Here is a 16,569-nt window from a genome sequence, read left to right on the forward strand (position 1 = left end):
GGGTGACTCAGATGGTAAAGTGTCTGCCTTTGGCTCAGGTCATGATCCTGGGGTCCTGGGATCGAGTCTCACATTGGGCTCCCTGCTCAGTGGGGAGCCTGCTTCTCCCTCTGCCTCTCCCTCTCTGTCTCTCACAAATAAATAAAATCTAAAAATAAAATTAAAAATAAAAATGTAAATCTGGAATAAAAATGGGACACTATCAACAGAGTAAGGCAATTTACAGAATGGAAGAAAATATTTTCAGGAAGTCACACATCTAATTAAGGATTGGTATCTAGATATATAATGAACTACTTGAATCTAGTGTTTACTTACCCAGTCTCTGACCACAAAGCCCGTTTTTAAGCACCAGCCACTCGTAGCTGACACGCCGGGCTGTGCGGTATGCCACCACGGTGCTCAGAGTGTCACATGCATCACCTCATCCCAACAACCTTACGAAGTAGATGCTTATCACTCCCATTTTACAAACAGGGAAACAGATTCAGAGAAGTGAGTAATTACACTAAGTTCCACGTGAGGAGGTGGCTGAGATCAGAACCCAGGCAATGTGTCTCACAGCCCGGGTTCTGAAGTGCCACTCTCCACTGCCTCCCCTGATCCCTCCACATCCACCTGACGTGATACTAGATCGCACTGCAAATGAGCACTACAAGACTGTGTGGCAAACATGGAAAGATGCTCATGACAAGGTAAAAAGGGAGGAAACAAAACGGTATATACATCTTTACCGTATCTAGGTAAAATGTGCATCGAAAATAGCTGGTAGAAAAAACGTGCCCCAACAGTATAGACCTTGGTAAAGTAGTGAGGTTATGGGTTGCCTCTCTTTTGTTGTACATTTCAATAATGAGGTTGTAAATAGTGGAAATGTCTCTTTTCCCTCTTTAAATCAGTCCTCAGACCTCTATGAAAAAGGCTCTAGGAACACTAGCATGAAAAATAAAGGTATGTCTAAGCCCTGTGTTCAAAAATAAGCAATCCTGCCAGCAGTACAGGTCTGGGGTTGTTGCCTCTGTGAGAGAGCTTAGCTAAGACTGGCAATGCTGAAGGTTTGCAGATGCCTCTGGAAGGCAGTGCCTGAAGTAGGTAGGGTTTATAAATTTATATTTCTTTGGTTTACAGGAGAATAGTACCAAACTAAAATAATATCCCCACTGCTCAAAATCAGTGTTTTCCAAGTGCCATTCCTATAATATTGCCACAGTTTTTAAAATTTTTTTAAAGATTTTTAAAAGATTTTCAAGATTTTTTTAAAGATTTAAATTTTTTTTAAGATTTTATTTATTTATTAGACAGAGATCACAAGTAGGCAGACAGGCAGGCAGAGAGAGAGAGGAGGAAGCAGGCTCCCCGCTGAGCAGAGAGCCCCATGCAGGGCTCGATGCCAGGACCTTGAGATCATGACCTGAGCCAAAGGGAGAGGCTTTAACCCACTGCCACAGTTTTGATTTTTTTTTTTAAGATTTTATTTATTTATTTGACAGAGAGAGAGAGAAGTCACAAGTGGCAGAGAGGCAGGCAGAGAGAGAGGGGGAAGCAGGCTCCCCACTAAGCAGAGACCTCGATGCGGGGCTCGATTCCAGGACCCTGAGATCATGACCTGAGCCGAAAGCAGAGGCTTTAACCCACTGAGCCACCCAGGTGCCCCACTGCCACAGTTTTTACCCCATGTGTTTACAAACTGCTAATTTTTTACCTAAAAAAAAATTTTTTTTTAAGATTTATGAATTTGTTTTGAGGGAGAGAGAGAGAGAAAGAGACCATGCATGGGGGTGGGGGTGGAGAGGTAGGAGAGAGAGAATCTCAATCTCTACTGAGTGAGGAGCCCAACTCATGGCTCAATTCCACAACCGTGAGACAATGACCTGAGCTGAAATCAAGAGTTGGATGCTTAACTGACCAAGCCACCCAGGTACCCCTTAAAAAAATTTTTTTTTAAATTTGACAGAGAGAGAGATCACAAGTAGGCAGAGAGGCAAGCAGAGAGAGAGAGGGGAAGTAGACTCCCTGCTGAGCAGAGGGCCCTATGTGGGGCTCGATCCCAGGACTCTGAGATCATGACCTGAGCCGAAGGCAGAGGCTTAACCCACTGAGCCACCCAGGCACCCCACCCCTTAAAATTTTTCTTAAAATTTGATTTATTTCCACTTTAAGAATAAACAAAAAAGCTTTACTAAAAGGGAAACTTTATAACAACAACTATAAATAGAAAGCCTGAATCCCATGCTTTAAGTGGAAGGTAACTATAAAAATAAATATATTAAAAAAAAAAACAATGCTTTGGCTAAATATAATTTACTGCCTACTAAAAGCAGTAGCTGGTAGGTTTAGACAGTTTGTTTTCACAGGAGGCAGTTTGGATTTTATTTTAAGTACTGTGGAAAATCACTGAAGGATTTTATATAGGAAGACATGTGGTGTGACTGGATATCTTAACAACGCTCTCTTGGAAATTTTTTTAAAAATGAGAAAGACAGGGGCACCTGGGTGGCTCAGTGGGTTAAATCCTCTGCCTCCGGCTCAGGTCATGATCCCAGGGTCCTGGGATCGAGCCCCACATCGGGCTCTCTGCTCAGCAGGGAGCCTGCTTCCTCCTCTCTCTGCCTGCCTCTCTGCCTACTTGAGATCTCTGTCTGTCAAATAAATAAATAAAACCTTTAAAAAAAATTTAAAAAAAATGAGAAAGACACAGAACTGAACAACTTAACAACACTATCACCTACTTCTACCTAAATGACAATTAGCAAACACTACTCCCTAATGGAACCCTGTGCACTACTGGTAGGAATGATGCAGTCACTATGAAGCACAGTACAGTGGTTCCTTAAAAAAAGAAAAAAAAATTAAGTCAGAACAGAATTACCACATAATCCTGAAATTCCAATTCCCGGTACCCAAAGGAACTGAAAGCAGGTCTTGAACTATTTGACACAACTATGTTCATAGCAACATTATTCACAATAGCCAAAAGGTGGGAGCAACCCAACGGCCAACAACAAATGAATGGATAAGCAAGCTGTAGTGTGTACACATAATGAAATACTATTTAGTCTTGAAAGGGAAGGAAAATGACCCATGCTATATATCCTCAGGATAGTTTACTAAGTCAAATAAGCCAGTCATAAAAAAACAAATACTGGGTGGGATGCCTGGTAGCCCAGTTGGTTAAGTGTCTGCCTTCAGCTTGGGTCATGATCCCAGGGTCCTGGGATCAAATGCACATCCGGCTCCTTGCTCAGTGGGGAGCCTGCTTCTCCCTCTGCCTGCTGCTCCCCCTGCATGTGCTCTACCTCTCTGACAAATAAGTAAAATCTTTAAAAAAAAAAAAAAAAAAAAAGGAAGACAAATGCTGTGTTATTCCACTTATAGGAGATACCTAGGTAGTCTAAATCATAGAGACAGAAAGTCATGTGGAATTGACTAAAATTTCTGGATGTAAGAGACTCCATTTTGAAGTTCTATTTTCCTTTCCAAATTGATGGACTCTTGAACGGGGACAGAAGCAGCAATTGCTGTATAAGCAGCTGCTCATAACACTCCAACAGAACAACTGGTATTTGATCACATGAGGACAGGGAAGGTAATTATGACATGCCAATGACAGTTCCACTTGAAAGCACTGATAAAATAATCAAGAAGACAGGCATGAGAAGTGGTTCAGCTGGTCAGCACCAAACTGGCAGGGTCTGTTCTTCTCTTCTTCAGCTACATCGTGTAATTACATCTTTCCTTCTCTCTCAGAAAAACCCTTGGCTTTCCGTAAATGAGTGACACAAATCTGTGATCTACTAATTGCAATTCTGAGACCCCAAATAAAGGCCTGTGTTCTTTTTCATGTTCACCTCCTTTTCTCACTTGATGGTAGAATGGTGGTTCCCAGGTGCCAGGGAGAAAGAATGAGAAGTCAGTGTTTAATGGGCACAGTTTCAGTTTTGTAAAACGAAGAGTTCTGGAGGTGGACAGTGGTTATGACCGCACAACAATGTGAATTTACTTAATGCCAAAGAACTGCACACGTAAAAAAGGTTACGGGTGCCTGGGTGGTGCAGTCAGTTGAATGCCAACTCTCGGTTGCCGTTCAGGTCGTGATCTCAGAGTCGTGAGATTAAGCCCCACGTGGGGCTCTGCGCTGTGATTCTCTCTCTCTTAGCCCCTCCCACTCATGCTCTCTCTCTAAGATAAATAAATAAATCTTTTTAAAAAAAATGGTTAAGATGGTGGATGCCTGGGTGGCTCAGTTGCTTACGTATTGACTCGATTTTGGCTCAGGTCACGATCGCAGGGTGGTGAGATCAAGCCCCTGCATAGGGCTCCTGGCTCAGCAGGGAGTCTGCTTGAGATTTTTCTCCCTCTGCCCCTCCCACACATGCACACATGTGCACGTGCTCTCTCTCTAAAATAAAATAAATAAATCTTTAAAAATAAGAATGGGTGGGCACCTGGGTGGCTCAGTGGGTTAAGCCTCTGCCTTCTGCTCAGGTCATGATCTCAGGGTCCTGGCATCGAGCCCCGCATCAGGCTCTCTGCTCAGCAGGGAGCCTGCTTCCTCCTCTCTCTCTGCCTGCCTCTCTGCCTACTTGTGATCTCTCTCTCTGTGTGAGAGAAAGAAAGAAAGAGAGTAAGATGCGGGGGCACCTGGCTGGCTCTGTTGGAAGAGCACATGACTCTTGATCCTGGGGCCGTGAGTTTGACCCTCATGTTGGGTGTAGAGATTACTTAAATACATAAAACTTAGGAAATTTTAAAGTGGTTAAGATGGTAAAATTTATGATATGGATATTTTACCACGATTTAAAGAAAACAACAGTAACACCAAATACAAAGCCTATAGATTTTGGCTTGAGCAACTCAGAGAATGGTGATCTATTCACTGAGATAGGGCAAAATGTGGAAGGAGCAGCTTTGGATAGAAAAATTAAAGAGCTGTGGGGTGTGTTAAGCCTGATGCAAACTGGACAATTAGATGAAGATGTCAAGTAGGCAGATGGAGTTCTAAATCTGAAGTGCCAAAGAAAGTCAGGGATGGAATTACAGATTTGGATAAAAATAATGATACAAATACTTAATCTGCGTATTATTACCATGTAAGTAATATTCAAAACCATAGGACAAGATGAGATTACCCAGAGAGGAGGTAGTCAGAGAACAGAAGGGAGTAACAAGACAGCCTTGGAATACCCCAACATTCAGAATTAAAGCAGAGAGCAAAAAAGTCATAATAATGAAGAGAATCAAGCAGTGAGATAAAGATGCTTAAAAAAAAAAAAAAAATCAGATGCCTAGACCCAACTCCTGGGAACTTGGAACTAAGAGGTGAAAGGCAAATACAATGTCCCTCGGCTAGTTCAATAGTCTGTGAGTGAGAGACAGGAGAGAGTGCAGCACACGGTAGAAGGAATGGGAAGGAGAAGAAAAGAATACTTAGATGGCGCCACTAACAGGACTCAGTGACTGAACAGATATGGGATGGAGAGGAGAGGAAAACATATGACATGCTGGTTTCCGTCCAGCAGGTTATTACTGTCATTAAAATAAGTAATACAAGATAGAAGGATAGAAACAAGTAATACAAGATAGAAGGATGGTGTTGTTTTATAGTGTGTGTGTGTGTGTGTGTGTGTAGGGAGGAGGGCTGAAGAAGACAGAATGGTAGTCATAACAGTCAATATTAATTAAGCACTTAACTTGTCAGTATTTTCCATGTACCTTGGGGAGCTGGGCATGCCCTCACAAGGAACACTGTCATCAAAGACCACAACAATCCTCCTTTGAAAATTAAGGAGGGCCCAAAGTTACACAGGTGGTCTATAATACAGAGGGCCTCAAACCTGGGTCTGATGGACTCTAAGCCAAAGTCTGAGGTACCTGTGGGATACTAGTTAGGGATGTGGGGAGTCATCAAGGCAGTTAAAGTCTTACGAGGGATGTGATCACTGGAGAGAGAATATACAGATCAAGAAACTATTATTCATATACTTAGCTAGTTCTTACAATGGTACAATGGGCCTTTTCCTCCCCTATAAAATGAAGTAATGCTTAATTTGTAGGGAATGCCCACTGAGGACAAGGACCTGATCATAGTTTTTTTATTCCTAGGGTTCCACTGCCTGGAACAAAAAGACCACTCAACAAAAGATTGCTAAAGCTTTTAAAAAACAAAATGAAACAAAAACCCAATAGCTGGACACAATTAGAAAGATAATACACAATATGAGAACAACTATTTCCTGACCAAACTACAGCACAGTTTTTTTCCATTCCCTCTCTGGGCAGCATGCAACAAATGCCCTGTCTTTTTCAGCACCATAATAATGTCTGTTTTATGAACTGTTCTGCTATAATCAGTATACAGGAGACAGAACTCTGTGAGACAGGCACTCTTATCCACCACTGGGCACAGAGAAGTACTTTCTGGAAAGACAATTTGATAAAATGTATCAAGAGCCTTAAAGCCCTAACTCAGTAATCTTACTTAGGGATTTATCCAAAGAAAACAGTAAGAGATATGGCCAAAGACTTCCAGTGGAAGTAATAAAAATATACAATAGAAAAATTATTAAATAAGCCATCATACAGCCATAGGGTAGAATACTGTATGTTGTTCTTAAATCAAGTTTTTGAACACTTAAAACTATTAGAAAATTATTTTGATATGCATGATGAAAAAAGTATAATATAAACTAGACCTAGTACAACCATAATTTTGTGTTTAAATGTAGCTGTAGCTATCTATCATCATTACCAAGCAAAAAGATTGGAATGTACCAAATATATTGTAAGTCTCTTTGGATGGAAAGATTACAGGAGATCTAATATTCTTTATGTTTTTCAGGACTTCTAAAATTTCTGCAAAAAGTACATTTTTATTCTATTTTTTTAGACATTTTTATTTTAAAACCCTAAAAAATATGATAAATAAAAGCAAGACAGCACTCACCTTCTTTCTTTTTCTAGAAGAATTCCTTGTGGGGTCAGGCTTCTCAAACTCTGCTGACTTTGCCTCTTCCTTCTCCTCTTCCTCATCAGGTATCAGAGAATATTTGGTCCCTCCTGGTTGCATAAAACAATCCTTTGCGAAGTGGCCTGCAGAAGAGAGGTAGAAAAGGTAGGAAGGGGATAAGCAGCCTCTCCTCTTGGCAGGTGGAGCTTCCCCAGAGGTTCCTGAAAGGGGCTGGGTGGTTGAAGAAGTATTACTGAGTTCATTCAGAGCAGCTGCTGGATTCCGAGCAGATTTTCTGTCACCTCAAGATGGCATTGCCCACTCAACCAGAGCCAGACCAGCAGCTGGTCCTAGAGCTGTGGGAGACACTAGCACTGCTTTGGAAATGGCAGAGGAAGCAGGCTTGTGCTGCCTTCCATTAGCAATGGGGCTTAGTAATTTTTAAAGATCTGCTTGGAACTTATTCCTGACACTGAAAGGCTGCTCCAGAGAGCAGAATGCTTAGCAGAGGGAGCCGAGTGGCAGGCCAAGCCCTACAGGAAGAGAGCTCTTAGGCAGCTGGCAGGAAGGTGGCATTCACATCCAAGCTAATACACTGAGAGACAGGCAGTCACCTGGGGCACTCAACACTCAGACTATCAGGTTTGGCACAGGCCTTAGAGATCATCAAATCCAGCACTGCACGTGCAGATATAAAGACCCGGAGTAGAGAAGTAGCTCAACGTCACAAAAAGAGCAGCAGAGCTCAAACTTACTCCAGGTCTCATGCCTCCCTGCTCTATGCTGTTCCTGCTCCACCAAAACCAACCACCTAGAGCCTGACCTTTGCTAACTAAGCCAAATTCCATCTCTCATTATTCTTCTCTGCCTCATGTAACACCTGTTTAGACGTTAAGCTGAAGGTAAGAGGACCCACCCTCCCTGAACCTTCAGTGCTATCAAGCGCAGTTTAACAGCTACTACAGAGCTGATTTGATCCAAGCCTGTGTAGACCCTATTTCAGGGGCACAGAGGATCCCATGAGATCATCAAAAAGCTATGCGTAAACTGCTTTGCAACTCTGGACACAGAAGCTAGATGGTGCCTGGAAGGGGAATACAGAATAGTTTTTCAAATATCTGGAATGTTTACACAATTCCCCTGAGGAGGTATTCTTTCCATTTTTTTTTCCTTCCTCCCTCTACATTAATGGTAAATAGGGGCTTAACTCCCACACCAATCGGGGCACAAATCCGCTACCAACTGTTGTAGAAAAATCAAGAGAGCCAGGGAAAGAGAAGGCGAGGGAGAAGGGGTGACAAATTGAGGTCACTCTGAAAATGAGATGCTGGCAATCCCTCTCATGAGAGCTCTGACGAGGGAAGTCCGGCTGAGAGCGCTTTCGATCACCTGAGTAAGACCAGAAGAAACTTGAGCGAGCAGCTAGCCTGTGTTCTTTAGTACTAAAAGGAGACTGTATTCAGAAGTCTGAAGTTAAAGAAACAAGGAAGAGCAAGAAAGGGTCTGACTTGGATCCTTGAGCAATATATTTCCAAATCACTTCATTTTTGCTGCAGAATAGTAATGGTCCTTGGAGATAAAAATTTACAGTGCTAACCATAATCCAACACTCTCCCCCTTTCGGTTGCAGTACATGGGGACCTTGCCCACACAGGGCATCAACCACGGGTGGGGGTGGGGTGGACAGCAGAGTATCTGGCAGGGCCAGTATTCAGAAGAGGACACAGAAAGGGCATGAACTCTGTTAAGAGTCTCGGAGGATTAACAGCACGAGCAGGTGAGGCCATCACTGACTAAAAAGCAGGGTGAGCCACACCCAAACCAGGCGGCCTCCCCCACCTAGTAAGGGTCCATCACAAGGAGGAAGGACTGGCAGGGCAGAGGCTTCACCTTACCTTTACAGCCACACTTCTTGCAGGTGGTGTTCAGGACAGCCTCGAGGGTGATCTTCTGCCCAGTGTAATCCTGGAAGGACCGCCGCCGCCTCTCTTCTTGCCTATAACGAAAAGGATACTGACCGTTGGCCCTCTTAAGAGATGGGGCCAGAGATACTACAAAGTAATGCTGTATGCTGGGTTTTTGTTCTGTCTTTGGCAGGTAGAAGGGAGAAAGAAGGAAAAGAGTCCTGCATGGGGAGACAAGTGGGGAAAGCAACAACATGAAACAGATTTTTTTTTTTCATTCAGGACAGGCTCTGAATTAATAACTATGAATAAGATGCCTTCAGCTCACCAATGCACAGAGGATGAAGATATAATTACCTCGCTAAGCCCCCAGTAACCCTGACACAGTCACCCCCGGGTTTAAAAGACCTTCAAAGACTTCCTAGAACATCAAGTTTAAATTCCTTACTTTGGTACTTGAGGCCTTCCGTGGTCTGTCTCTAACCTGCTTCTCCAACCCCAACTTTACTTGCATGAGATGTGCTCACCAAACAGGACTAGTTGACCTTCTCCAGATGGTTCAATGCCCTTGCTCATAGTTCCCTCTCTCCGAAATGCTGCTTCCCCTCTTTCCTCCCACCTCACCACCCCCAAACATTTCAAGGCTCAGCTTAGTCACCACCTTTCCTTCTATCAAGTCTTCTCCTGAGGCCCTCAGCCAGAATTCATCTCTTTGTTCACATTCCTCTATTATTTCTTAAAAATTCTATGTTTATTACTAAAGTATAATATAGGCACAAAGTGTTTATAAGCATACAGCTTGATTGGTTTTCACAATTTGAACATACCCAGGAAACCCTCACTCAGATAAGGAAATAGAACATTGCCAGCACCTCCAAGGCCCCTTCAAGGGTAATCATTATGCTGGTTTCCAACAGCACAGATTAATTGTATTGGTTTTTGCAAATTGTGTAAATGGAATCATACAGTATGGACCCTTCTGTGTCTGGCTTCTTTCACTCATTTGTGAGATCCATCCATATTGCCGTGTGCAGTTGTAGATAACTGATACTCATTGCCATAAAGTATTCTGCTGTTGATGGATACCTGAGTAGCCTGTACTATGAACAGTACTTCTTTATGAACTTTCTAGCACATCTTTCGGTGACAGATAGAGATACGCATTTCTGTTGGGAAATGCCTCGTTCCCAGTAGGAGTGGAACACTATACTGGGTTGTAGGGCATCAGAGGTAGCAAGCACTGTCAGCCAGTTTTCTATAATGTTTACCAATTACACTCCTGCCGGCAGCAGAACCTAAACACCCCAGATGTTTCTTTCTTTGACCTTTACCATAACACATGGTACCTGCACAGAGTAGGTACTCAGAAATGTTTGACAGAAGAATGTCACTCTGGATCACTCTTTTTTTTTTTTTTTTTAAAGATTTTATTTATTTATTTGACAGAGAGAGAGAGATCACAAGTAGGCAGAGAGGCAGGCAGAGAGAGAGGAGGAAGCAGGCTCCCTGCAGAGCAGAGAGCCCGATGCAGGACTCGATCCCAGGACCCTGAGATCATGACCTGAGCCGAAGGCAGCGGCTTAATCCACTGAGCCACCCAGGCGCCCCTGGATCACTCTTTTTTTCAAACTCAAACTGTAGTCTATACACACACTGCAGTCCTAGCACATATTGCCTAAATAAAGTCCTAGCCCTTTGTTGCCTGATACATTAATGTTTCTTCTCTGGATTTCTGCAGTAGCTTACTTATGTTTGTTTCCTCACACCTTAGCCCAAAGCTTGGCAAGCAACAGCATCAATAAATGTTTGCTGAGGGACGCCTAGGGGGCTCAGTCGTTAAGCTTCTGCCTTCGGCTCAGATCATGATCCCAGAGTCCTGGGACCAGTCCCACATGGAGTCCCTACTCAGCGAGGAGTCTGGTTCTCCCTCTGCCTGCCACTCTTCCTCCTTGTGTGCTCTCTCTCTCTCTCTTTCTGCCAAATAAATTAATAAAATCTTTTAGAAAATAAAATAAAGTAAAATAAAAAAATGTTTGTTGAAATCTCTATGCTCCTGGGGCACCTGGTTGAGCATCCAACTCTTGGTTTTGGCTCAAATCTTGATCTTGGTGTCATGGGATCAAGCCCTGCATCAGGCTCTGCACTCAGCAGGGATTCTGCTTGATATTCTCTCTGCCTCTGCCCCTCCCTCCACTCATGCTCTCTCTCTCTCTCAAAGAAATAAATTTTTAAAAAAATTCTGTGCTCTTGCCTCCAAATATTTTTTCCTTACCTGAACCTCTTTAACCTTGAACTCTGACTTCACCTAAGCTTTTCCAACTATTCACCAAGTCTCTATAGAGTCCAGCAAAAACAGAAATATTTTGCCAAAAAAGCTGCATTACCCAGAGAAACACAGGATGACAGCATCAGAACAGAACAAAACTACCCACCTGATGCATTTTAGCTAACAGTTTCATGGGATACACTGGTTCTAGAGAGGAAACAGAAAGACCAAGATACGCCATATTCTGTCCTGGTCCTTCTTCAGTTCAGCTTACACACCACATGTTCGCTAAAATGTTCCCTACCACCAAAGGCAGAGTTAATTACTCTTTTGTGTTCCCACAACATCTGGTCATTTTGCTAGATTTGCTTACATTTTTTTTTTTTAAGATTTTTTTATTTATTTGACAGACAGAGATCACAAGTAGGGAGAGAGGCAGGCAGAGAGAGAGAGAGAAAGGAGGAAGTAGACTCCCTGCCAAGCAGAGAGCCCCACGCGGGGCTCGATCCCAGGACCCTGGGATCATGACCTGAGCGAAAGGCAGAGGCTTTAACCCACTGAGCCACCCAGGCGCCCCGTGATTTGCTTACATTTTGGCTCACCCTCTGTACCATGAAAGATACCATCAAAGATAAAGACTATGTTTGGGGTGCCTGGGTGGCCCAGTTGGCTAAGCATCTGACTCTTGATTTTGGCTCAGGTCACGATCCCGGGGTTATGGGATCAAGCCTCACATTGGGCTCTAAGCTCAGCACCGAGTCTGCCTGAGATTCTCGCTGTTCCTCTCCCTCTGCCCCTCCCTGTGTTCAGGCTCTCTCTCTCAAATAAGTAAATATATCTTTAAAAAAATAAAGTCTGTGTCTTATTTTTTTCTGTATCTGGGAAGTACACATTCCATCTATTCCATCTAGCATACCAATGTCCAAAAGAATGCAATGATGGACAAGTTCTATAAATTTATGTCTGTACTGCTAATATTTAGATCTGTGGCTATTGAGCACTTAAAATGTGGTTAGTGTAACTGAAGAATTGGATTAAATTTATTTAATTTTCATTTAAATTTAAAGATTTTATTTATTTATTTGACAGAGATCACAAGTAGGCAGAGAGGCAGGCAGAGAGCAAAGAGGAAGCAGGCTCCCTGCTGAGCAGAGACCCCAATGCGGGGCTCGATCCCAGGATCCTGAGATCATGACCTGAGCCAAAGGCAGAGGCTTTAACCCGCTGAGCCACCCAGGCGCCCCTCATTTACATTTAAATTACCATATGTAACTTAATGGCTATCCAGTGGGACAGTGCAAACAAGCATATGATTTAAGTTTTGAAAATGTCTGCTCAAGCGGGGTGCCTGGGTGGCTCAGAGGGTTAAAGTCTCGGCTTTCGGCTCAGGTCATGATCTCAGGGTCCTGGGATCGAGCCTCACATCGGTCTCTCTGCTCAGCAGGGAACCTGCTTCCTCCTCTCTCTCTGCCTGCCTCTATGCCTACTTGTGATCTCTGTCTGTCAAATAAGTAAAGAAAATCTTTAAAAAAACAAACAAACTACAGTAGTCTGTTTACTAGTAGTACTGTAGTACTACAGTAACTACAAGTAGCTACCATATACTAAGTTTTACTGTAGACTAGACATTAATCTGGCTCTTTACAAATAAGCCAGTATTTAAATCATTCCATCATTTCTGAGACACAGGCGTCATCCCCTCTATCTGATAGTAAGCTGAGAGTCGGAGAAGAGGAATCTGCTCAAGGTCATATACTAGTTTGCAGCAGAACTAGGACTCTTTCTGATTTATGTCTAACTCTAAAACCTTTCATCATCATTCCACTATATCATGTTTCTTTCCTGGATGCAGCTCTAGAAAGAGTTTACAACAAACGCTTCTGTTTGGCCACTTGGTTATTACTAGAAATAACCTATACATAGAACCCTGTACAGTACAAAACTAGACAGCCCCTTCCCTTCTCTACCCTTGTTTTGAGACAGAGAAGTAGCCCTTTTACTTTACTTGTTTTACATTTTACCCCTACAAGAGTGACTCTGGGAAATTCCATTGCTTTTTAATGAGTCTGTATATAGCACAGGATTCTTTGGAGCAGAAGCAATTTATTATAATGTAATCAGTAAATGCCAGACTTAAATAAAATTACTGAGCTCTGAGTTATAAAACATTTTCTACTATAACTGAAAGGTGTTTTGTCAATAATCAGACTTACAAACATGTCAATATTTAGAGATGAAACTACAGAAATACGGAAAAACTCAAAGTCACATGCAACAGCTAGAAGCATCATGCGGTTAAAAGGGCCCTAGCTTCAGTGTCCTAGTTCAGGTTCTTGACTTACTATAATTTGAAATTAACCATAAGGAAACTACTTATCACCAAGCATCAAGATAGAAACTAGGAATCTACGGACGTCTGCTGGCACATTAGTGGAGCATGTAACTTTTGATCTTGGAATTGTGGGCTTAAGCCCCACAACTGGGTGTGGAGATTGCTTAAAAATAAAATCTTTTTTTTTTTTTTTTAAGATTTATTTACTTATTTTAGAAAGAGAAAGCAAGAAAGAGAAAGAGTGCACACTTGGGGAGAAGCAGAGGGAAAGGGAAAGAAGCAGACAACTCCCTGAGTAGGAAGCCCAACAAAGGGCTCAATCTGAGAACCCTGAGATCATGACCTGACCTGAAATCAGAGTCAGATGCTTGATCAATTGAGTCATCCAAGCGCCCAAAAATAAAATTTTTAGAAAAAAGGGGGGGCGGTTGCCTGGGTGGCTCAGTGGGTTAAAGCCTCTGCCTTCGGCTCAGGTCATGATCCCAGGGTCCTGGGATTGAGCCCCACATCAGGCTCTCTGCTCAGCAGGGAGCCTGCTTCCCCCTCTCTCTCTGCCTGCTTCTCTGCCTGCTTGTGATCTCTGTCCATCAAATAAATAAATAAAATCTTTAAAAAAAAAAAAGAAAGAAAGAAAGAGAAAGGGGGCAAGGGCGCCTGGGTGGCTCAGTCAGTTAAGTGTCTGCCTTTGGCTGAGGTCATGATCCCAGGGTCCTGGGATCGAGCCCTGCATCGGGATCCCAGTTCAGTGGGGAGTCTGCTTCTCCCTATGCCTGTCGTTTCCCCTGCTTGTGCTGTCAAAAAAATAAATAAAATCTTTAAAAAAAAAGAAAAGAAAAGAAAAAAGGAAGGAAAAGAAAGAAAGAAACTAAGAATATAAAGTAAAATGGAGATAATACCCACAGTGGAGGTTCTTATGAGAATCAGACACACAAATGTACATAAACTGCCTTGCATAATGCCTGGCACATAGTGTATATCCAATAAATATCAATTCCCTCCCTTTTAGGTAAAATTACTTTGTATCCACAGTGATTTTGCTTAGAACTATAAATATAAGGGTTTCCCAACTTTTATCCACCAAGATCCCACTCAAACATTTATTTTTTCTTCTTTTTTAAAATTAATCAATAACTGGGGCACCTGAGTGGCTCAGTGAAGTGTCTGCCTTTAGCTCAGGTCATGATCCCCGCTTCAGGGGAGTCTGTTTCTCTCTCTGTCCCCTTCTCCCTCCTCTCATGCTTTCTCTTTTCTCTCTCTCTCTCTCTCAAATAAATTTTAAAAATCTTTTTTTTTTTTCTAACTTGACACAGAGAGAGGGAACACAAGCAGGGGGAGTTGGAGAGGGAGAAGCAGGCTTCCCACTGAGCTGAGAGCCCAACATGGGGCTTGATCTCATGACCTCAGCCAAAGGCAAACGCTTAATAACTGAACCATCCAAGCACTCCTAAATAAAATCTTTCAAAAAAAGAAAAAAATAATAAAATAAATTAATCGATAACATAATTGTCACTCAGAGAACCTGATTAGCATGAGATAAACAATGTAATATTTTAACATCAAAAGCAATACAATAAAGTCATGGTTATCCTGAAGGTAAATGCATGATTTTGGTTGGCTTTCTGAAACACTGGAAACAGTTCAGAAACCCTTCACGGAACCTTAGGGCACAATGAACTCCTGATCAGAAATCACCGGCATACATCAGAGAAAGCCTGTGAGACAGATAGCAAATTCCTTATATCACCAGCCTACATGGATAGCAAATCTTCCACTCCTAAATGAAAGGTAAGAAGAGCCAATGAAAGTAAGATGTCATATTCAGAACACAATTATCCCAAGATACATTAAACCCCACTGGAGTTGCTTCTAGATTATCCTACTCTTCCACATGGTCTTTATCTTTTTTGAGCCTCCATACTAGGAGAGAGACAAGGAGCAGATGCTTCAGGAATGCTTGTTGGGTAACTGGTTACAGGGCAGACAAAGAATAAGGAGAACAAAACCACTGATGGGGCATTTCTGTGCTTTGCATATTAGCATCCAATCTTAGAACTCTATGCAGTATGATGTTATTGATAACCAAGGATCACAAGGACTACATAAGTCATCGATATCACAGACTATAAATGGTAGAGTTCCTAGGTCAGCCTGATTCACTACAGCATTCTGTGGTTTGAGAAGTAGGATTGTAGCCTTTCCAAAACTTTTACCTACTCAATGATAACGTTGTTAGGGTCGAGGTCTTTCCCAGTCCCTTGGTTGACAACTTTCATGGAGAGGGACACTTTTATCCTATCATTTTTCATCTGTAAAAGACAAAAACAGTCACCAACAGCTAAGAGTACACCATTTAGACTGCTGGTCTAAAATTATCTAACTAAGCATCAAAGCTTTTATCATCATAACAAACACTGAGCTCCTCTAAAGACTGAGGTCCTGTACTAGAAACACTGGGGGTACTAATGAGCATTATAAATAGATCTTGTGGCAAAATAACTTTAGGAAGTGGTTTTTATCTCATTCTTCTCCTTCTGGGGTGGGAAGACAGAAATGGTTATTCAGAAATGCAAGGCTTATGGAGGTAACCAAAATCCAACCAAAATCAAGGCCTTTTAAGAATATAAAACCTGGTTTTTCCAGGTAAGTTCAGCATAATGATAGGTTCAGAGATCCATGAGACCAGAATTCATTTCCTAAACGTTCCAGACTAGACTAGATCCCCTTTTGGACTTAGTCTAGTACATTTTTTAAACATGAAGGCAATTGTTAGCCATATTGGTCTTCTTTTGCTTCCTCTAACACCTGACTCCTTTTTCCACTTTGGTGTCTCTACATCGTCATTCTCTCTGCCTAGAATATGCTTATCCTAATTTTTCACATAATCAGTGCCTCTTCCTTTAGGTCTCAGCTCATACATCATTTCCACAGAGAGCCTGTTCCTGACCACTTTATCTAAATCTACTGCTGATAATGCTTGAGCCCATTACAGCACTTATCATAATTTATAATTATTTTATATGTATGTTTGCTCACTTTTATATTTGTTTCATCCAGTTACATTCTATATAAGCTCCATAACAGCTGAGGTGACCTTGGTCTGGCTCACTCTTATATCCCTCAG

General features: G+C 42.2%; 1 protein-coding gene across 3 annotated transcripts in view; it reads right to left on the bottom strand.

Annotated features, from left to right (window-relative positions):
• Window positions 1–16,569, bottom strand: part of ZCCHC17 (zinc finger CCHC-type containing 17) — a 53,904-nt gene that overhangs the window by 11,155 nt on the left and 26,180 nt on the right. For all 3 annotated transcript variants that reach the window (XM_046006954.1, XM_046006951.1, XM_046006953.1), the window contains exons 5-7: window positions 15,663–15,754; window positions 8,842–8,942; window positions 6,944–7,089 (exon numbers count right to left, since the gene is read on the bottom strand). In XM_046006954.1, coding sequence (XP_045862910.1) covers window positions 6,944–7,089; window positions 8,842–8,942; window positions 15,663–15,754 — 339 coding nt within the window. The remainder of the gene's footprint in view (window positions 1–6,943; window positions 7,090–8,841; window positions 8,943–15,662; window positions 15,755–16,569) is intronic.

This window comes from Meles meles, chromosome 1, assembly GCF_922984935.1.
Source record: "Meles meles chromosome 1, mMelMel3.1 paternal haplotype, whole genome shotgun sequence".
Taxonomy (NCBI): Eukaryota; Metazoa; Chordata; class Mammalia; order Carnivora; family Mustelidae; genus Meles; species Meles meles.